This window comes from Mesoplodon densirostris, chromosome 7, assembly GCF_025265405.1.
Source record: "Mesoplodon densirostris isolate mMesDen1 chromosome 7, mMesDen1 primary haplotype, whole genome shotgun sequence".
Taxonomy (NCBI): Eukaryota; Metazoa; Chordata; class Mammalia; order Artiodactyla; family Ziphiidae; genus Mesoplodon; species Mesoplodon densirostris.
The window spans coordinates 1,241,501-1,263,043 of NC_082667.1; the positions used below are offsets into that span (position 1 = coordinate 1,241,501).

Genomic DNA, 21,543 nt, shown 5'->3' on the forward strand with positions numbered 1-21,543 from the left:
AGGGGTGGGGCCGGGTCAGCACCATGGTTGCTGGGCCACAGAGGGGTCTCCCCACCACTTCCCCCCACCTACCATCCTTGCTCAGAAACTCATTGGCCTTCTTGCCGTCAAAGTTCCCACACAGCCCACACATCTTGCCCATGTGCTTCTTCTCCACCAGGACCTGGAGGGGTCAGGCACCGCCGTCGGGTGGGCGGGGAGGCGCACAGGACTCCCAGGGCCCCAGGACCCCTCAGAAGCTGCTCACGCCTGCTCCAGGGGCCCAGAGCACCCCTCATGGGGAGGGTCCTGGCACCATGCCACCCCAGGGTCTGCCCACCCAGCTCCTCCCAGGGGACCTCCATTCTTGCTCGATGGAGGGAACTGAGCCAACAAAAAGCCCAGGCTCCTGGCCGGGGTCAGGGCCCCCATCCCCAGGAGGGCAGCTCCGCTACCCAGTCCCCCGACCCCTGCCGCGTCCTCACCATGAGGTGGGCGCCCGGACCCCATATGACCACCAGCTCCAGCTCCAGCTGCTTGGCCACCAGCCGCACGCTCTGGCCGAAGGGTGTGATCTGGAGCCCATTGCTGGTGTAGGGCAGGCTGATGACCCTGCAGGGTGACAGCCGTCAGCGGCTGTCCCTCGGGCCCCCAGCCGCCCGGCCCGGCTCTGCAGCCTACCCCACATCCTTGATGGAGATGACCGCCTTCTGCACAGTGACCACAGAGGTCCCCAGCTCCACGATGACTCGGGAGATGTTCCCGCTCGGTCCTCGCCGTAGCTGCACGCTGAAGGTGGACGAGGCATCCTTGCACATGGCCGCAAAGATGTAGTTGCAGGTCCCCGAGAAATCATACACGTGGCCATCGAAGGTGGAGAAGTGGCCGGCCCCCCACGTAGAGCACCAGCCCCTGTCTGGAGCTGCGGAGAGAGCGGGCGGAGTCTCGGAGCCCTGTGTCCTCCCGGCTGGTGGGGCGGGTCTGGGGCCCCGGGGAGCCCACACTGGGAGACAAGAGGCCGCCCAATTTCCAGGCCCTCCTGGGGTGGGCGGGAGAAGGGCCCTGCAACCCACACCCATCCCCTGCCTACGGGAGCACAGGCCTCTGTTGTGGTTGAGGTCTGTGGCACCATCAGCCCTGGGGTCTGTAGGACATGAAGCTGCAGCTTAGCCCACATCCAGCAGGGGCAGCAGGGGTTTGTCTCCCTCAAGTGAGGGTGGTCTGAGGCTCTTCCGTAGCTGGAGCCCCTCGTGGAAACCCCAGACACGGTTACCCTGTAGCAGGGCCGTGGCCGGTGGACACAGGGACAGGGGGCTGCCATGACCCTCACCTGTCTGCGGGGAGTCCTTCAGCCTCCCGAGGCCTGGGGGCACCAAGGAGCTGTCGTCCAGACCTGTGTGGACAGGGCCCGCGGTCAGTGTGGGGCTGCCCAGCTCTGCTCGAGCGCTGTGGCCGGCAGCGTGTTTGGGGTGAGCCGGGCCCGGGGCACGGCAGGGAGTGCCAGCAGGGCTGCTCCTGGGCTGCACAAGCTCTGCCGTCCCTTCCTTTGGTTGCCTCAGAGGGACCTCTCTGAGCTGTCACCTGCTGGGGCTGGGGACACAGTGGGGATGAGGCCCCACCCCCAGGCACACGCACACGTGGAAGGGCAGTGAGTGGGGCCAGAGGGTGAGGAGGGGGCGGCCGCAGGCGCTGGGAGCCGGGAGGTCCCTGGGGAGATGGGGTCCCGAGAGTGGGGCTCAGGGCTGGGCGAGCTGGGCCCCGGCTGTCCGTGGCGTCGTCTGGCCCGCGGCACCTGCAGGTCTGCCCGCCGGGCTCCAGGCACTGGCTCGCTCCCCAGAGAAGCCCGGGTGCTGCGCACGCAGGTGGCGTGTGGTAAAGGGACTCCCGGCTGCGCTGGCTCCCAGGGGGCTCCCGTGTGGGCCTCATGGTGGGTAGTAGCTGCAGGTGGGGGTGAGGAGCCCTGAGGGGCTCGGTGGTCTGCAAGCGGCGGGAGGGTCAGGGAGAGCTGGGCAGGGGTGCCTGGGCGTCTGTGGGTGACTTGGCCGGCGGCGTGCCGCTATCCGGCTACACCCGCCGAGTTCCCAGCCCAGCCCACCTCGGGTCCACTCCCTCTGGGGTCCGTGCGCGCTCTGCCGCCAGCTCAGAGGCTGAGTGAGGCTGAGGCCCACGGAGGACTCCTCCCCCTTCTGGGCCCTAAAAGTGGCTGTTTCTTTGCTTCCTTCCTTCCTGTCAACCTCCCGGCACGTTGCCGGAGAAATGCCCAATGACGCTGCTCACGGCGACTGTCGGGGCAGGAGGCACGGGCCCAGCCTCGCCTCCCCCCTCCCTGCCCTGCTGCAGTCCTCCCTGCGGCCCCGTGGGCCCCGTGGGAGATGAGGCCCAGCGCCGGCGGGCGGCAGGGTCATCCGCTGAATGCGGCCCCCAGGGGTCCCGTCCCTGCTGCTCCCCACTGCACCCCCTTTTCCCCGGGGTCTGTGCCTTCCTGGGTGACACTGACTTCCCGAGTCATGGGGCTGGTCGCTGCCGGTGTTGTTTCTCTGGGTGACGCCAGGGAGCAGGGGTGCCTGCCCGACGGCACAGGGTCCCCAGGCCGGGCGGGAGGTGACACCTGGCCGCCTTCCTCTGCAGTGCCCACCACGCCCGTCCATGCCTGGGGCCCCTCCTCTCAGCTCACCACTGGCCCCCACGATGCCTAGAGTCGCGCCCACCGTGCCCCCGAGGGTCACTCCCAGGTGCCCACTTGCAGCGGCTCCTCCCGTGCCTCGTCACCCAGCACCAGCCTCCCGAGCCCTCTGCGCTCCGGCTCTCAGATCTGCCCAGTCCCCGCCCGGCCCTGTGGCCCCCCTGTCTGAATGACAGCCCCCCAGCAGCGTCACTGCTGCTCACCTAGGACTGTCTGAGCTTCCCACCACGCTCAGCTCCCTGGCTGGGACCCGCGGGTCCTGCAGCGCGGGCCGGTCCACCGCCCCTGGCCTTTCTCAGCCCCTGGACGGGCCCTGTGGTGGCTGGAGCACACGCTGTTTGTTCCTTCTGCACGCGTGGCAGCCCTGCCTGCCCTGCCCGTTCTGGGTCAACCCTGGCCCGGCTCAGGGGCCTCTGTCCTTGAATCCCCAGCCCCCGAGATCCTGATGTGTGAACTCGTGCTTTGAGGCCTGTGGTCCAGGAGGGCAGGGCCTGCCTCTCGCTCCCCCCGATGCCAGCACGGAATCGGTGCTCAAAGAGTGTTTGCTGAAACGTGGAGGCCCCGCCCCTGCCCCATGCAGCGTTCACAGCCTGGACCCCCATAGCTCCCCAAAGCCATGCCCCTCACTACACCTGCTGGCCTACACCCCGCCCCACCTGGCTCCCGAACACCTCCCTCCTCGCCCTGGTTCTGGGTCCAGGTCTGGGGGTCCCCAGGGTGAGGGATGGGCCCAGGGAGGCGGCCTCGGATGGGCAGGGGTCCTGAGTGCTCAGAGCCACCCCTGGTGGGAAACCTGGGGCCTGGGGGGTGGGGAAGGGGCTTTGTGGGAGGCAAGGGGTGGAACGGGCCCAGGGGAGGCCTGCTCTACTCGGAGCCCCCAGCCTGTCCCCAGCGCCTGGGCCATGGCCAGACGGCAGGCCTGGCGCTTCTCCACGGCTCCTAGCTGAGGCTGGAGGGGCTCTGGGGCCGCCAAGGAGCAGGCAGCGGGGCAAGGACCTAGGAGGCAGGCAGGAGGAGTCCCGCTGGCTCGGAGACTGGGGCTCTGGGGCGGGTGCCTGCAGTCAGCAGGAAGGGGCTTCCCCCGGGCCATCGGGGCACCCCTTGGGGCCAACACCTCCTGGGGGGCGGGGCCGGGGTGAGAGCCTCCTAGGCCTGCGGCATCTGCCGTGCCTGGGGTGGTTGGCCGAAGGGACCTGGGGGAAGAGGAAGGGGACCCCCGTCCCAACAGCCCGATGTGTGAGGCTGGGGGCACTCGGGCGGGGCGGCCCGATCCAGCCTCCCAGGTCTTCAATCCTCATGGCAGCCACACAAAAGGGAGGTATCGCCTGTACCTGTACAGACCTGGAGACGGAGGCCCAGAGCCCACTTCGTGGTGCGTCTGTGTGCAGCCGGGACCCGGTGCAGCCGGGGTCTCTCCCTGAGTCTTTTGACTTCAAGGCCCACAAGGACCACTTCACGCCCCCTGGCTGCCCCTTGGGGACCCCCAGAGGCATCTCGGGACCCAGGGCCCAGTGGGGAGAGCGACAGGGCCAGGCTCGGAGCGCTGAGGCCCCAGCACTGTCCCTGCCTCGCACGCCCATGTCTGCTGCACCCACTACTGTGGAGGAGGCTGTCCGTCCCCTCTGATTCCCATGGACTGGGCCAGGCTCCGAGGCTGCCGGCGGAGACCTGGGCCTCGGCAAGTGTGGGGCAGCCACGGAGCGAGGAGAAGCCTCCTGGGCCTGGCTTCCCCTCCCATTCCCATTCATCAGCGTCCCCACGGCCAAGCCGCAGAGGCGAGAAGGCCTGGGAGAACTTCCCACGCGCAGGGGCCCTCTGAGGGTGTCTGGCCAACCCTGGTGCATGGCCTGCAGGCCCCCCCCACTCACCGGCGCTGAGCAGGGCACCCCCGCAGGAGAGGAGCAGCAGCAGCCGGGGCCCGAGCATGGCGCGGAGAGGAGAGCGGCCACTGCCGGACCCGACACCCCCCACGCGGGACACTGGGCAGGCTCGCTGCACCTGTGCAGCCTGAGTGGCCTGCCCCGACGCCTTATATAGGGGCCAAGGGCCCTGCCCCGCCCCACCTGCTTGTGTCCCACGCTCCTGTCCGGTAATTGCCACGGCCAGCCAGTCCAGTGGTGGCCAAACAGGATCTGGGGCGCTGCTTTATCAGGATCAGACCTTTGGAAAATTCTTCAGTGGGCAGCGGCCCCGTTGTTACTCACCTCTGAGCAGGGGGCTGGCACACACCCTCCGGGGCCCTGCACACATCTCCGGTGTTTACTCGAGGCGAGGGGTAAACCTCAATTGCCAGGGGTCTCCCTGGGGGTCAGTCCAGGGAGTCAGTGTGGGCACCTGGGGACTGAGAGGGGGCTTGTCCAGGACATGTGGGGAGAGAGGCCTGGGCACCCCCTCTAAGGTGCTACACAGAGAGCTTCTGGGAGGCGCTTCATCTTCACCTGGACCCAGGACCCCTACAAGGTGCCAGCACACTGAGCCCCACCCCCACCCTGAGAGGAAAGACTGCCCAGTGGCAGGGACTCTCCAGAGGGCAAGCCAATCCAGACTGCCCCTCGGGGTGGGGTCCAGGCTGGAGGGCTCTCATGCATGGGCCGCTGGCCTTGGGGCTCAGATGAATGCCTCCCTGGAGGCCTGAGGAGCTTGTGCGGCTGACACCACATCCCTGGGGTGCATGGCCTTGGCTGGCCAGCTCATTGCTGGAGATCCCCTTCTCAGCTGGCCCCCTGGGACTTTCGGTCGTGGGAGGGGCAGAGTGGTCCTGCTGGACCCCGGGGCCCCCTAATTAAAGGTTGTCTGAACCCACATGACTCTGAGCTGCTTGCTTCAGGCACAGCAGGAGTGAGGCGGCCTTCGGGCGGCATCTCCTGTGCCAGCCTCAGGGTGCCCGGCCCGTTCAGGCAGAGAAGCAGGGGCTGTGCCCACACCCCCCTGGGAGAACGACAGAAGGACATGGCTCCTGGGGGAGGCACCCTGGGGAGCAGGATGCTGGTGGGGCCGGTGGGCACTTGTCCATGGGCAGCTCACACGCCCGCAATGCGAGGGGTCAGGTCAGGGTCAGGGTGAGGCAACGGTCGGGGCACAGGTGTTTCGAATTCTCCACGGGACTGTCTCGCAGTCAGGGAGCAGGGTGGGTCCGACCTCTCCAGGGCATCCTGGCCCTGAGTAGGAGCCCGGGGGACTCGGCACAGGGGGCTTCTGCCTTCTTGAGGCGGTTCTGCCCCACATGGACCTGGGCTCCTTCCACAGAGACTGTGTCTGGGGCCTCCCCATACCTCACAGACCACCCACCTCTGCGGTGCCACCCCCTCCCGGCTCACAGATGCAGAAGATGCTGTGTGTTTACCTTAAATAAATTTTAGTTTTAATAGAAAGTTGTTTTAACAGGAAGCCGCTCTCGGCGAGCTGCTGGCCTGCAGGTGCCTCAGCCCTGGTGCGCGGGCAGGCAGGTGGGATGCTCTGGGGACCCTGTTCTCTGTCATTTCTCCACGATGCTCTTGGCACCCCGTTTGGAGAACCCCAGGCCTAGGAATGCTCCCGGTCCAGGCAGGGCTGGGCAAAGGGGGTCCCAGGGAGGCCCCCCTGGGTGCCCCTACCCCGGACCCTCCCGGCCGGGGTCCCTGCAGGAGGGATGGTGCTGAAAGGGGCCTGTGGTCTGGGCATGAGTGGGCTCACGTGGCCATCTGCCCGGGCTTTGCCGAGGAGCCTCCGTGGGAGCTGCCCCTGCCCTCGGGGAGCTCCCGCTCACAGGGGCACTCATGCAGCTCCAGACGGAGGGCCAGGGAAGGCTGGTGGGTGGGGGCTCTCAGGGGCAAGAGGGTGGGCGTTCCCCTCAGGCCTCAGCCCTGGCCAGGGCTCCGGGAGTGTGAGCACACTGGGGGGCTGCAGGGAGACGGCCCCTCGGGCCTTGGGACAAGCAGGGAAGCAGGGGCTCCGACAGGCCACCCGGGCCGTCTCCCACCAGACACAGCCATCCCCGGGGCCTGGGTGCAGCCCACGGTGGGCAGTTCGAGGCTCCAGAATGGGCCGGGTGGGGCTGTCCCCCAGAGGTCCCCTGCCACCGGGACTGGCTGTGGGATCAAGCCCCAAGCCTTTCTCTCTCATGGCCCCCGTTCCCTCCCTCTGCCCTGACCCTTCGGGTCCCCAGCTGCTTTAGCCCCTGCCCAGCAGGCGCCCGACCGCAGGGCCTTGGCGTTGGCTGCCCTTGGCGTCTCGCACACGGCCCCCAGATGTCCCCTGGCTCCTCCCCTCCCCACTGACAGCCTCCCCTGTCCCCTTCTTCAGACTTCGCCCTGCACGTTGGGTGCTGTTGTGTCTCCCAGCAGGTCCTCCCCCCACGGGCCCGTCCGCCTGTTCTCCGTGTGTCCCAGCACCTGCAGCGTGCCCATGCCTCAGGACGCATCAGGGGACAGGTGGGGCAGACTGTGGTCTCTGGACACTCCTGTGTCCTGGGTGGGGCGGGGCTCGTGGCAGGCAAGGGGCTCCCTCGTTGGGGTCCAGGGACACCTCCCAGCAGCCTGAGGGTTGCAGGCGTGGCTCTGGCTGGTGTGGGATATCACCGGATTGCAATCGGCTGCCCCCAGGGCCTGGATCAGAGGCCCGTGTACGTGTGCGTGTGACTTGGTTTGAGTTTCCTGGGAAAGTTGTGCAGTGCCGTCCAGGATCTGTCACCGCAGGCGGCCCAGGCCCTGAAATTAGCGGACAGCTCTGACCTTTCAGCATTGCTGGCTCCCGGGTCCTGTTCCATCCCAGCAAGGCGGGGCTGAGGCCCCTTTTCCCTTTCTATGCGGTGATTTGGCGGGAAACCACAGAGCATGGCATTGTGGTGTGCTGACCTGGGGGTGCTGGAATGCGCTGAGCAAACGGAGGCAGGGAGATAAGCATGTGTGTGGCCGTTGTTGGCCATTGTCCCCTGCAGGCTGGGCGACAGGAGCGGTCCCAACGGCCAGCCTCAGGGAGCGGAACCCCGGTCACACGGGTGATTGTCTGCTCTCGCCCCTCTGCCTGTGTGGCCCGGGCCGTGAGGCAGGGAGCCCGAGGGGGCCTGAGCCCTTGCCGAAGCCTGCCCTGAGCCTACCCCCAGCCCCAGAGCCTGGGGTCCAGGAAGAGGGCCCTACGCGCCGCCTCCAGCTTCCTGCAGCCCCTTCCTCGAGACCCCCACCCTGGAGCCAGCTGGGAGCGGCCGCGTGAGGGCTGAGAGGATAACCCAGGCTCTCCCCGCCACATCCCAGCCACCCTACCTGCAGCTCCCTGGCCTCTTGTCCACTCCCCGGCCAACTCCTGCTTCTCGTTGGCCCTTCCAGACCCCCCATCCTAAGCTGCTGGGATCAACCCTGCCGGGCAGAAGTGAAGCCACTGAGCCAGGGCCACAGGCGAGGGGCCTGGGCAGCCAGGGAGGGTGCTGCAAGGGGCTGGGGCAGGCCGTTCCTCCGGGGCCCAGGGCTTCCCTGCCAGCCCCAGCGCCTACCCCTGGGCCCCAGCTCTCACCCCAAATTCCTGGGCCTGGATTTGGGGTGTGTGCTGCCCCCCACCACTCGGGCCCCTGCAGGGCAGCCCCAGTGCTGACTGCTGCCCACAGCCTCATCGTGTAGCTGTCAGATGGACAGAATGTCATGGCTGTGGCTGCAGGAGGGGCTGAGGGGCAGGACTGGACCTGGGACAGGTTAGGGGGTCTGGGGTGGGGGAGTCACTGCCACAGGCTTGGTGGAACCGTGCTCCTGGACAGGCTCACCTCTGCCCCTCTCCTGGCCAGGGCCTCTGGTCTTTTGTGTATATTTTAGGTGCCTGGCCCTGTGCTGGGGCCTGACAGGGGGAGCACAAGGGGGCTGAGGGGCAGGTTGAGTCACGGTGGGCTGGAAAAGCAGGCCTGGGCCTGGATGCCCACCTGCTGCCCAGGCAGCTCCGGCCGGATGGGGGCCTGGCCACCTGCCCCTCCCACCAGGGGGGAGCGTAGCTGGGGTCGGGGAGACGTGCTCCCAGGAGGCAGTGCTCGGCCCAGCTCTTTGGGCAGCACCCGGGGTGCCCCCTGGCCCCGGCCCGTGCTCTGAACGATCCTCCCCCCACTCTGAGTCTGGGCACCTCTGACCCCACCGTGGTGGCGTGGCCCCTCCCGACCAGCACCCACTCCCACTCCCACCCCACTCGGGACCTGGGGCTGCCCCTCAGGGGCTCCGAGTCATGTTTCTCCTGGGCCTGGCTTGCCACCCACCCGCCTCCACCCCTGAGCTGAGGGTCCCGAAGTCTCCACCTCCAAGGTGCTGGAGGCGACTATGATGCCTTCAGCTTCTGGCCAGAGCCTTCCGCCCCCGCTGCCCCTCAACTGTGGGCCGGCTCAGAGCACGCTCCCGGCCCCCCGCCCGGCTGAGCGGATGTCCCCGGCCCCCCGCCCGGTGCTGTGCTGAGTGCCAGCGGATGTTGGGTGAAAAGCAAACAGATAAGCTGGTCAGGAGCAGCGGGCCGGGAGCCTCACCCCGAGCCAGGGGTTATCGGGCTGCTGTGGCTCCAGGTGCGGACGTGGCGGGAACTGAGTGTTTGCTCTCTGCTGGTGGCCGTGACCCGGGAGCTGGTGGCCAGGTGGTGGTGCCGGTTGGTGCACATGATCCGTCCCTCCATTGGGGGGCAGGAGGGCGGCGGGGAGCACATGGGGGTTGTTCTCAGCAGGGTGCCCAGGTCGGGCTGCTGAGCAGAGCCCCGGACCGGGTGGCTCGCCCACACACACCGCTTCTCGCAGTCCCTGGACACTGAGGTCCGAGGTCAGGGTCCCCCCGGGGCCAGGCTTTGGTGAGGGCTCCTCCTGGGCCTGGTGGGAAGAGGGGGGAGGGCACTGATGCCATCATGGGGCCCCACGCTCACGACCTCTTCACCTCCCAAAGGCCCGATTCCATCACCCTGGGGTCAGGGCTTCAACGTATGAATTTTGGGGAAACACAAACATGCAACCCCAAACAGGTGGTACCAGGTTGTGGGGGGCTGTCAGGTTGGAGGGCCCGGTAGGAACCCCAGAAGCACAAGTCAAGTGGTCTCTGAGGGCAGACACAGTTCAGAGCTGGGAGGGCCCTGAGCAGCCCGGGAAGGCTTCCTGGAGGAGGTGGGCTAGAGGAGGGGCAGCCAGACTCTCAAGGTCTGGGGTTGGAGCTGGGGTGGGGAGAGGCCCTGACGAGGCTGGAAGTGCCTGCTTAGTTGTGGGGACACTGGTGAGGGGGCTGGGGCCAGGCCAGAGGGAGTTCTGGGCCTAGCGTGAGCTGGGAGAAATGGGTAAACTGCAGATGAACGGCAGGGTGGGGGTCCTGCACAAAGTGGTGGGGCAGCGATCCAGGTACCCAGCAGGAAGCAGGGAGGGCAGACAGGGCCGGGTGGGGAGGGTCCCAGGGCCAGGCTCCCAGGCTTACAGTGGCCAGTCTGCCTGGCTGGTCACGGGGATTCAGCACGTGCCATACGGGACCAGGTGGACGTCTGGGGCCACTCATGCTAGGCACTGGCCCAGGGGAGCCCTGGGGCCCAGACTTGCTGTCCAGCGGCCATGGTGTCACTCTGGTCACCTGGGGGAGGTGTCATGCAGGTACCTGCAGGCCTCAGACAGCGAGTGGCCGCTGGGCTGTGGGCACGGAGGCAGTTGCCAGGGGCTCCAGAGCTTGCGGGACTGGAGGGCCAAGCCTGGGCGGCAGGGAAGGCAGCCCCTTGGCCTGGCCCTGGGACCTGGGGGGCCGGTTAACCTGGGAGCCTGGCTCGGGGCACTAGCACCTGCTGTATACAAGCCGTGGCCTCCGTGGCCTCACTCCACAGTTTCAGATGCGAGGCAGGTGCAGGAGGGCTCAGGGGCTGCTGGGGCCCCAGTCCCAAGCCAGCTGCGGAGGCACGACACCCCCCTCCCAGCTGCTGCCCTGTCTGCTCCAGGCTTGGTGCTGGGTCCCTGTGACCCTGTGATCTTAGAGTTTAGGGATGGTCCACTGGAGTTTATTAAGTGTGCAACAGCATGATTTCTAACACACACACATTACACATACCTTAATGAAAAAATGTTTTGTTGATAAAAAATGCTAACCATCATCGGATCCCTTAGCAAAAATCATTAATTACAGGTCACCACAACAAATATAATGAAAAAGATTGAAATACTGCGAGAATACTGCAGGATGTGACATGGAGAAACAAAGTGAGCAAATGCTGTTGGAGAAATGGCGCCAATAGGCTTGCTTGGTGCAGGGTTGCCTCAAACCTTCAGTTTGTTTAAAAAAAAAAAAAAAAGCATGATATTTGCCAAGCACAATAAAATGAGTCTGCCTGTCCTTGAAGAGTTCCGTCTGATCAGCTTCGACCCAACACACACCCATGAAAACATCACCACCACCAGGACAGCAGTCACCTCCTCCATCCCCAGAAGTGTCCAGTGCCCCTTTGGGAACGACCCGTCCGAAACCCGCAGCAGCTGTGGACCTACTCTTTGTCACTGCAGATTTGTTTGCATTTTCTAGAATTTTATGTAAATAGAATCATACAATATGTACCTTTTTGGTCTGGCTTCTTTCACTCAGCTTTTTGGGTGAAATTATTTTGAGATTCATCCATGTTGTAGTTTGATCCAATCGTTGGCTCCATTTTATCACTGAGCAGTACTTAGTGGTTTGTGTGAGCCAGACTGCTTCTCTGCCCCACACTGGTGGCCACTGGGATGTTTCCAGTTTGGGGCCATTACAAATAGAGCTGCTGGAACAGGTGTGTCTGGTCTCGCTTGGGCATATGCTCCTGTTTCTCTCGGGTAAACCCCCGGGGGTGGCATGGCTGGTTTGCACGTTTGGCATCTGTTGGAGTTTTTAAGCCAAACTGTCTTTCAGGGTGATCCCACCACCTGCATCCCCGCCATCTGCATCCCTACCAGCCACGGATGAGATTTCTGGTTCCTCCACATTCTCGTCAGCACGTGACATCCTCAGTCTTTCAAATTTTAGCCATTCTTACAGATAGTGGTGTCTCACATACACGTGCTTACTCGCCGTCCATATGTCTCCTTTGGTCACGTGTCCTTCAAATCTTTCCACATTAGAAAAATTGGATTATTTACTTGTTATTCAGCTTTGAGGGTTCTTTATCTATTCTGGATAGAGGCTTTGCAAAGATTTTTCTCCTAGTCTGTGGCTTGTCTTTTTATCCTGAATAGTATCTTTCAAAGATCAGACATTGTTAATCTTGACAAACCCAATTTACCAAGTTTTCTTCTACAGATTGTGCTTTTCCAGTGTTGCATCTAAGAAATCAGATTTTATCATGAAGTGACCTCCATTATCCCTGGTGATACCCTTTGCTCTGAGATCTACTTTGTCTGATGTTACCATTGCCGCTCCATTTTCCTCCCATCTGTTTGCATGTCTTTTTCTTATCCTCTTACTTTGAATGACTAGTGAGCAGCTAATAGAGGAGCCTTGCTCTTTTTATGCAACCTGACAACCCATACCTTCTTACTGGGGTTTCAGAGGCTACCCTGAATACAATTATTGACACAGTTCAGTTAAAACCCACCATCTTGCTGTTTGTTTTCTATTTCTTCCATCTCTTCTGCCTTGTTTTGGATCCACTGAGTAGTTTTTCACAATTCAGTTTACCTCCTTTGCTGCCTTCTTTGCTGGAATCCTTTGTCTTGTTATTTTTGTCGACTTCAAGGTTATAGTGTTTGCCTTAACTTGTCAGATCCCACCTTTAGAGACACAGCATGTGGGATGAGAACCCGCAGTGCTGTGCCCCCTTCTCCCTCCTCCTGTGCTCTGTGTGCACTTTACTTCCACGTGTTATAGACCCTCACTAGCTACGTGGTTATTACTTTTGTTTAGTTGGTTATCTTTTAAAGAGATTTAAATAAAATAAACAAAAAATCCTATATATTTACCTGTGTAATTGCCATTCCAGCTGCTTCCATTTCTGTGTGAACCCACGCAACCATTGGGTGTTGTTTCCTTCTGCCTGATCCTCTCCTGTGCGATGGTGGCACATCTGAGAACACTGTCACTTTGCCTCTGTTTTTGGAAGATACTTTTCAGGATGGTCGCTTCTTTGTCCTTTTCTCTGCTGGTTTCTGTAGTCATCTTCTGTGTGCTCCCCCTGCTGGATTCTTTTAAGATTCTCTTTTCATCACTGGTTTTGAGCAATTTGATGATTTGTCTCATGTAGTTTTCTTCATGTTTCTTGTACTTGGGGGGTGTTGAGCATCTCACATCTGTGGGTTTCTGGTTTTCATTATTTTGAATAAATTTTGGCCATTATTTCTTCAGTCTGTTTTCTGTCTCTCTCTCCTTTGCGGAACCAGTTACATGTAAATTAAATTGCTTAAAGTTGCCCCACTGTTCACTCATGAGCTGTTTGTTTTTGGACTCTTTTGTCTTTCTGTGTTTCATTTTGGGTAGTTTCTATTGCTGTGTCTTCATGTTCACTAATCTTTTCTTCTGTCAGGTCTAATTGGATATTAACCCCTGCAGTGCATTTTTTATCTTATACGTGGTCATGGTTTTCATCCCTAGAACTGTAATTTGGATCTTTAAAATATATCTCTATCTATCCATCTATCTATCCATCCATCTATCTATCCATCCATCTATCTATCCATCCATCTATCCATCCATCCATCTATCCATCCATCCATCCATCTATCCATCTATCCATCTATCTATCCATCCATCCATCTATCTATCCATCCATCTATCTATCCATCCATCTATCTATATATCTTCCTGGTCTCTGCTTAACATGGTCAGTCTTTTCTATGGCTTTTTCAACACAGGGAATACAGTTATAATAACTGTTTTAATGTCTTTGTCTGCTCATTCTAACATCCATGTCAGATTTAGGCTGGTTTCGAATGACTGATTTTTCTCCTGATTGCGGGTTGAATTGTCCTTTTTCTCTGCCTTCCTGGTACTTTTTGATTGGATGCCAGACACTGTGAATTTTACCTTGTGGGGGCTGGATATTATTGTCTTCTTGAGCTTTGTTCTGGGACACGGTTAAGGTACGTGGATGCAGTTTGGTCTTTCAGGTCTTACTTTTGTGAACCATCAGATGGGGTTGGGGCAGTGCTCTGTCCAGGCAGGGCTGGGGAGTATCTACCTGCTGCACTGTGATCCTGAGGTTTTCCAGCATTGTCTGGTTGTGGTGGGGGGGGTTGCTCCCTGCCTATGGGAGCCCTGGCCACTGCTCTCTCCGGTCCTTGCAAGTGGCTCCTCCCAGCCCGGGTATATCCTCCCTTGTGTGTCCTGCCCCATGGGGCTCGGGCAGCTTCTGCCCACCCAGGGCTCACTCTCTGTGGCCCTGTCCTCTCCGGCATCCCCTGAACTCCAGCTACCTTGGTGTCCAGGGGCCTCAGCTGAGCTCCTCCTGGCCCCCTCCCTGCACCTTGTCCTGGAAGATCTCAGGGCAGTGACCCGGGAAAATGTAGGGCCCCCCGGTACATGCCCCATGTCCCCTGGGATCCCTGTTCTTCATTGCCTGATGTCCAGCATCTTGACCACTGTTGTTTCACATATTTTGTCCCATCTTTTAGTTGTTTCAGGTGGGAGTGAATCCAGCCTGTGTTACTCTTTTTGGAAGTTGGAGCTGGAAGAACTTGATGAGATGGAATCTAAAAACCTTATAATGTGGTTCATAGTCACTAACAGAATGTGGGCAAATGCAGAAAAATAGCCAGAAGATAAGCACTGGCCCGCAGAGTCCCTCTGCCCAAACCCACACCCTGTTAGCCATTAGTCCTTTGCTGTGTCTCCTCCTGGCTGTTTTCTGTGTGTGAGACATTGGGCAGCACTGTCGTGACGCCTGTTTTACTTTTCCAGGGTGCCTTGAATGCCTGCCTGGAATTTATTGTCTCCCGGTTCTGGAGGCTGAAGTCTGAGATCCGGTGTCAACAGATTTGGCTCCCCTGAGGCTGGGAGGGGCATCTGGTCCACAACCCTCCTCTTGCTGCCGCTGCTTCCTGGCCACTTTTGGGGTTCCATGGTCTGTGGACACATCACCCCCATCTCTGCCTGCTTCTTCATGTGCCCTTCTCCCTGTGTGCGTGTCTGACTAAAATGTTCACTCTTTTTATAAGGACACCACTTGGATAGACTAGGGCCCACCTGTTCCAATGTGACCTCATCTTAAGCAATTACATCTGCAAGGACCCTACCTCCACGTCAGGTCCCGTTCTGAGGTGCTGGGGGTCAGGACTTCGATCTGGAAATTTGTGCATTTCCACAGGAGGCCACGTACAGGGACTCCTCTCTCCTTTGGAGACTGTTTGAGGGGCTACCTTGTGCACCTTGTCCATCTCTGTGGGGAGGGGGTGGGGCAGACCCGTTGTTCCCAAGGCCCTGCCCATACCCTGCATCCTGCAGACATCCTGGACCACTCTCCCAAAGGAGGTGCCCATCTCAAGGGGGTCCTGCCCGACGTTGCTGTGGGGCCTCCAGAGGGCCATGGATACACCCTCTGAGCTGGACCTCTCTCCCTCAGGCCTCCCCACCCGCTGTGGGACCACGCAGGGTAGGAGTCTCCCCTCACCTCCTCCTGGCTATCACTGAGATGAATGCGGTGTCTCCAGGCCTGGGCCTTGCTGGCCTGAGTCAACCCCCAGCCCTCTGGCCTAGCCTCACTGGGCACACACGGCTTGTAGAACAAAGGTAGGCTTCCCAGCAATAAAAACAAGAAACCTGGCAATGGCTGCTACTGCCGTCCACGCTTACAGCCCTGTGCCGGGCTCTGCCCTTTGAGTGTTTGTGGCTGGTGGGGGTACCTGGAGTCCGGCCCTGCCCACTGGGCCCCGTTCCCGTGCCGCTGCCCCCGGAGTGACTCTGGCCCACAGGTGACAGGTAGGGCAGTTCCCCCCAGCTGCTCCTTGAGAGGTTTCTGTTGACTCTACCCCTGGCCAGCTCTGTAATCGGCTAGTGCAGAGGCCACATCCGCTTCCTCGAGGCCTGCGCACAAGGAATGTCCCTGCTCCCCTGGCACTGCGTCACTAGGCCTTGCTCCAGGTCCAGCTCTGGGCCTGCCGTGTGGGGCTCTGGCCCCTCCTGGGGGGTCACCACTCACAGCTGCACTCCCCACCACAGGAAGTTGGGACACCAGAGGCTCTCTGTACGGTCGCTGTGCCGAAGCCAGACGTGGCCACGCCTGGGGAGGACAGGCCCCCTTTCTGAGGGAAGGAGGGGCAGATTCCAGTCATCCAAGCTTCACAGCCCACGGGCGGGGGTGGCGCTGTGGCCGATTCCAGGCAGGGTCCCGCCTCTTCCCACGCCCAGAGCTGGGGCCCTCGTTCTGGGCACGTCTGAACCCTCCCGCGTCCCCTGCCCCAGGGGCTGGCCACCAGCGTGGCCCTTCTGCCTTCAACCTGCCCCCTGGCTTCCCAGGGAGGGGCTCAGGCCAGGTGGGCCCCAGGTAGCCTGGTCATGAAGGGCCTTCTAGGGTGTGGGCTGAGGCCTCAGAGCCCTGACTATCCCCAGGGGGCTGTAGGCAGAGCCCCAGGGCCTCTGGGGGGAGTAGGGCTCCTCTCTGGAGGAAGGAGGCCGCCAGGATGCCCAATGGCCTTCCGTGTGCTCATCTGGCCGAACGTCAGGAGTTTCCCCTGCACCTGCTCACTGCCGCCCAGTTCCCCAAGCACAGGGTCAGAGATGGGCGGCCCTCTGTGGGGCAGGGCCGGGCAGGGAGGGCTCAGGGCCAGGACGAGCAGGGCTGCCCAGCTGGGGGAAGGGTCCCCACCGGGTGTAATGCTTAGAGTGACTGATGCTTCCTGACCATCACTGTGCAGATGAGAGAGGCCAAGGTCGGGCAGGAGGAAGCGGAGGGGCCGACTCCCTCCGGCCCAGCCTGTGTGCCTGCCCCGCATGCAGGACGCAGACCTGGCAGCAGACGGCACCCACTTGTCACAGGGGCTGCGGGACAGAGACAGATGGGGTCAGGTGACCGCGGGACGCCCTCTGACCGACCGCACCCCACTCCGTTCCAGGGCCGCTGAGGCCCAGAAGCAGACGCAAGGGACCTCCGAGTGGCCGTGGTCCACTCAAGCCACGCCCACGAAGGTCCGTCCGAGTGGGCGTGGCCCGCTCACTCACAGCCACACCCCCACACGCTCGGGCCCGCCCACGCTCCGGCACACGAGGGCGCACGCGCAGCTCTCCTCCCGGAAGATGTGCGGGGCGCTAGTGCACATCGGCGTCCCGCGTGCCTCCTGCCTCCGGAACCTTCCGTGGGCCGGTCGCGCTGGCCGAGGTGTGTGCCTTCCCGGATGCTGAGACCCTTCCTGCACACCCGGGACTGGGAGGGGAGCGAGCTCCCTGCACGTGTGGCCGCAGAGCGCCCAGTGCCCAGATGAAGCACTGAGATGGGCAGACGAGGTGGCACCGGGGGTGGGGGGCAAGGGCCCGCCCGGCTCCTGGGACCTCCGGGCCTGGCGGGCCCTGTGTCGGGCTCCAGGGGGGTCCCAAGTTCCCCATGGCTGTGCCGAGCCCCCCTTGCTTCTGAACGTGCAGAAGGGGCAGCTGCCGACCAGACCGCAGACACAGGAAGCCGGTTCCCCGCCCCTGCTGCTCATGGCCCCCCAGGGTGGTGTGTGGTTTCAGAGCTGACCCCCATCCACCGCCAGGTCCCTGCAGACCCCCAGGCTGGCAGCAGCCCCCGCCGCTGCACCCCAGACTAAGTTTCCGCCTGAGTCTGCAGGGATTCCCCCCCAGGACCCTGTTCCCTCCCTGCAGCTTGCCTGCCCCCCGCCAGGGCCACTCGCTGGCCAGAGGGCACAGGTGGGGGCACGAAGTGGCGGCCCACACGGGGGCCCGGAAGTGCCACAGTGTGCAATGGAACCGCTCTCCGCCGTCCAAAACCTCAGGCTTTTATTGAGTGCCAGCTAGATGCAGAGCATGCTGAGGGTGGGAGGCCCGGGAGCCAACAGTGGGCTGGCCCTGAGGGCCAGCGAGGACCTGTGGTTCCAGAATCCCCCCGGACATTCACTCCCAACCCGGGGCGCCTGGGCGGAGCTCCTCTCTCCCCCTCCCCCTCCCACCTTACCCCAGCTGTTTGGTGCCCCTGCAGGCTGCCTGGTTGAGCCTCTTGCAGGGGCTTGGGGGGGGTGGTTTGGGAGTGGGTGTGGTCATCGTCCCCCCGACCCAGCCCATAGATGGGCCTGGAGGAAATGATTTCCCCGGTGATCTTACCTGTGGCTGGAGAAGTGGGGCCACCAGGCTCTGCATCTCAGGCCCACCCTGGGGCAGAGCCAAGAGGGGCTGCCTAGGCACCAAGGACCCACCCAGCTGTTAAGGAGATGCCTGGTGGCCCCCACCTGGTGGCTGTGGGCCTGAGGGCAGCTCTGGTCTCCTGGTGGCCGCCTGGGCCCTGGCTGAAGGGAGGGGTCAGCGGGATGTGGCTGGTGTTCCCCTGCCCTCGCGCAGGACGCAGGGACAAGGAGGTCCCCCCAGCTGACCAGTGGAGGCCCTGCCGCAGGGGTGGGCGCCTGGGTCCCACCCTGCTGCCCTCACTGCTTCCCAGAGCAGTGCGTCCCGTCGTTTAGTGGGTGACGGTGGTCCCGGGTTCCTGTTCCTAATTCCACCCCCTTCAGGTGTCACCCCTGCTACACCTGCCCTAAATTCCCACCCCAGGTCCCCTTGGCTCTAACACTGTAGCCCTCAGACCCAGCCCTGTGCCCAAAGCTGTACCCCTTAACCCCCAGCCCCACCCTAACCTCCCTCCCTAAATCCCCCCCCCCACCGGCCCTCTGGGCTGATCCCACAATTCTCTGGACCCTCCCCCATCCACCTCTTCCCTAGCCTCAGCTGATTTAACACATGGAGGCTCAGGGGAGGCAGGTGGGTCCCCACTGCGGCTGCACCCCAAGTATGTGACCACGTGCATCCACCCGGGGTGGAGGGCAGCCTGGACCGTGGGAGCGCCTGTCCTCTGCTCTCCGTGACACTGCCCCCGATTCTGTGAGCTGGACTGGGGGGACAGCTGGCTGTTTCCTCCATCTCTGGGAAGTGAGAAGTGGGTGTCCTCCTGGCCGGGGCCTCCTGGTCCCCGGGATCCCCGGCTGGCTTCCGGAAGATGCTGGGAGGAGGGAGGGTGCTGGCGCTGGACCTGTGCCCCAACAGGACCTGACCATAAACAGGCGGGGCGGGGGCTTCGGCGTGGACTGCTGACCCTCCCTGGCGGACTTTGCCCCCAGCCTGGCCCCCAGCTGTCAGCCCTTCCCAGGAACAGCCACCTTTGTTTGTTCCTTGAGAGTGTGGGTGGCATTGCCTGCCTGCCCAAGCCCTGGCAGACTCCTCTGTGGGCCTGGGGAGGGGGCCGGCAGGTGGCTGGGGCTCCCCTGGGGGCCCTGGGGCTGCAGGCACAGGCCCCCCCCACCCAACAGTGGGGCACAGGCCTGGAGAGGCCACCAGTGACCAGGCAGGCAAACAGGCCCAGAAGAGGCAGGGCCTGCGTGCGTCCACTCGGCCAGCCCTGAGCTGGGATCAGGGCCTGGGGTCCATCCCTTCCACGGCCTGGCCTCGTCTTGGATTGAGGAAGGTGGGGTCAGTTGAGGCAAAAATGATCACTTTCATATTTTAGTTTGGAAAGGGGCCACCTTGGGGGAGGTTATAGTGTTTCTTCCAGCTCCTTGCTGACCGCCCCTGGACAGGGTCCCCACCCAGGCATCAGTGTTCATCTGGGGGATTCTAATAATATTATCAGGTGATGCATCATCTCAGCCACTCCCCAGCACGGTCCCCGAGACATTTTTTGGGGGGAGGCTGAGAGCTCTAAACTATTTTCATAACAAGACCAGGTGAGCTGCCGTTTTCACTGGGCTCCCGTGGCACAGATGGTGCAAAAGCCCCAGTGGGTGAAGCTGTTGGCTCAGCAAGGATCCCGGGGTGGCCACGGGGCAGGGCCCCCCCCCCATCTTCCCCACACACTCTCCCGGGGAAAGAGCGCTTTCAGCAAACGCTCCAAATTTAACTGACCTCAGTCTGGGCCCTGGCGCGTGAGGAGTCGGGTGGCGCGAGCGTCCCGCTGTGCTGGGCTCGGGCGACGCGCGAGGGGTGAGAACCACTGACCGACGGGCCGTCGTTCACACCGGGGTTCTTGGCAGATGTTTTCTCCAAAATGAGAAAAACAGTGGACAGTCTTCGTTGCTACGGTAAACTCGAGCTCTCTAGTGGGAATGAGAATTTTGGAACCTGCCAGCATCAGCGAGACAGCTTCCCGACCTGAAGGCTTTTCTCCGAGCATGTGATGTTGGTGTGAGTTCCACGTGGACACGGAATGGGAGACTCTGAACCAGCGTTTTCCAAACGACCGATGCGCCATGTTACAGCATCACGGCGGCCAGAGACCCGTCCACGGAGCGAGATGGACCGAGGGTCCCAGGTGCCCCAGTGAGCCGTGCACGGGGTGGGCTCCCGGTCCAGACTGCAGTCGCCCCGAGAGACGCCACGTGCTGGGGTTTGGTGTTGGAGCGGAGGAGAAAGTCCGCGAGGATCCCAAAAGGCTGTTCATGTGCTCCTGCCTTTCCAGCTGCAAGTCTGGGCGAGGCCGGACTTTCTCCGGATGCTTCGACCAAGACGACATTTCCCACCTGACGGGAGACAGATGTGGTGACGACATCCAGCTGCCGCTGAGAAGCCTGACGTCAGGGAGATTTGCAGAAACGTGTCTTCATGCCACTCTTCTTACTGAGTTTTTTTTTTTGAAAATATAGTTTTGGGGGGTAAAAATGTTATTTATGTTAGCATGTAGTGTATTTATATAAAGCCCTGTCTTTATTTTTAACTGGAATAAACATTTAAACATTTTCTCAGTTTTATTGCCTAACATGGCAAACATCAAGAGATATCACCCTCATAAACCAAAGCTCTTTGGGGGCTCTCAAGGCTTTTTAAGGTGTAAAGGGATCCTCAGGTGCAGGAGTTCGTCCTGTCCTGCTGGGGACCCCTTCTTGCCAACCACAATGCGTGCTCCTTCTTAGGGGGGTCTCTGACCTTGGGGGGTGGCAATGTTGCCCCCATGCAGAGCTGCTGACCCACCCAGAGCACCCCACGATAGACCCGCCCCTCCCTGAGGGGTCCCAGCTGGGGGCTGCTTCCCTGACCTGCATTTATTTATTTATTACTTCAAATACATTTTCTCTCTCTTTTGAAAAAACTATTTTTTTATTTTGGTAAAGTACACGTAACATAAACTTTACAGTTTTAGCCACGTCTAAGTGCACAGCTCAGGGGCATGAAGCACATTCGCATTGTTGTGTGACCATCACCCCCATCCACCTCCAGAACGTCTTCATCCTCCCAAACTGATGCTCCGTCCCCGTGAAACACTCACCCTCTCCCCTCGCCCAGCCCCGGCCCCACCGTCTACTTTCTGTCTCTATGGATGTGACTCCTCCAGGGACCTCATGTGGGTGGAATCAAACAGGATTTGTCCTTTTGTTTCTGGCTTATTTCACGGAGTGTAATGTCCCCAAGATTCATCCACATTTATAGTACGTGTCAGAATTTCCTTCTTTCGTGTACCCATTCATCCGTCAGTGGACACTTGGGTTGCTTCCATGTTTTAGCTGCTGTGAACACGGGTGTGCAAGTATCTGAGTCCCTGCTTTCACTTCTTCTGGGGACATACCCAGACGTGGGATTGCCGGATCAAATGGTAGATCTGTTTGAAATTTTTTGAGGACCCTCCATACCATTCCCACAGCAGCTGCACCGGTTTACATTCCCACCAACAGCCCACGGGGTTCTGGTTTCTCCACATTCTCGTCTGCACTTGTTCTTGTCTGTTTTCTGGACAATGGGCAGCCTGGTGGGTGTGCTGCCCTGGCCTCTAGCTTGAGGTCCCTTCTTGGCGGGCCCCAGGGTTCAGACCAGGCCCCTTTGCCACCTGCCAGATGCTCCGCACCCTCCCTG

At 61.3% G+C, this 21,543-nt stretch overlaps 1 protein-coding gene across 1 annotated transcript in view; it reads right to left on the reverse strand.

The window, feature by feature from the left end:
• Positions 1-11,583, reverse strand: part of MUC6 (mucin 6, oligomeric mucus/gel-forming) — a 31,516-nt gene extending 19,933 nt beyond the window's left edge. Inside the window, exons 1-15 of the mRNA XM_060103697.1 lie at positions 11,532-11,583; positions 10,222-10,312; positions 9,615-9,681; positions 9,378-9,458; positions 9,129-9,334; positions 8,544-8,739; positions 8,147-8,250; positions 6,335-6,463; positions 5,466-5,590; positions 4,867-4,963; positions 4,531-4,610; positions 1,310-1,372; positions 661-901; positions 465-591; positions 73-163 (exon numbers count right to left, since the gene is read on the reverse strand). Of these exons, the coding sequence (XP_059959680.1) occupies positions 73-163; positions 465-591; positions 661-901; positions 1,310-1,372; positions 4,531-4,610; positions 4,867-4,963; positions 5,466-5,590; positions 6,335-6,463; positions 8,147-8,250; positions 8,544-8,739; positions 9,129-9,334; positions 9,378-9,458; positions 9,615-9,681; positions 10,222-10,312; positions 11,532-11,583 (1,750 nt within the window). The remainder of the gene's footprint in view (positions 1-72; positions 164-464; positions 592-660; positions 902-1,309; positions 1,373-4,530; positions 4,611-4,866; positions 4,964-5,465; positions 5,591-6,334; positions 6,464-8,146; positions 8,251-8,543; positions 8,740-9,128; positions 9,335-9,377; positions 9,459-9,614; positions 9,682-10,221; positions 10,313-11,531) is intronic.
• Positions 11,584-21,543: the final 9,960 nt, after the last annotated feature.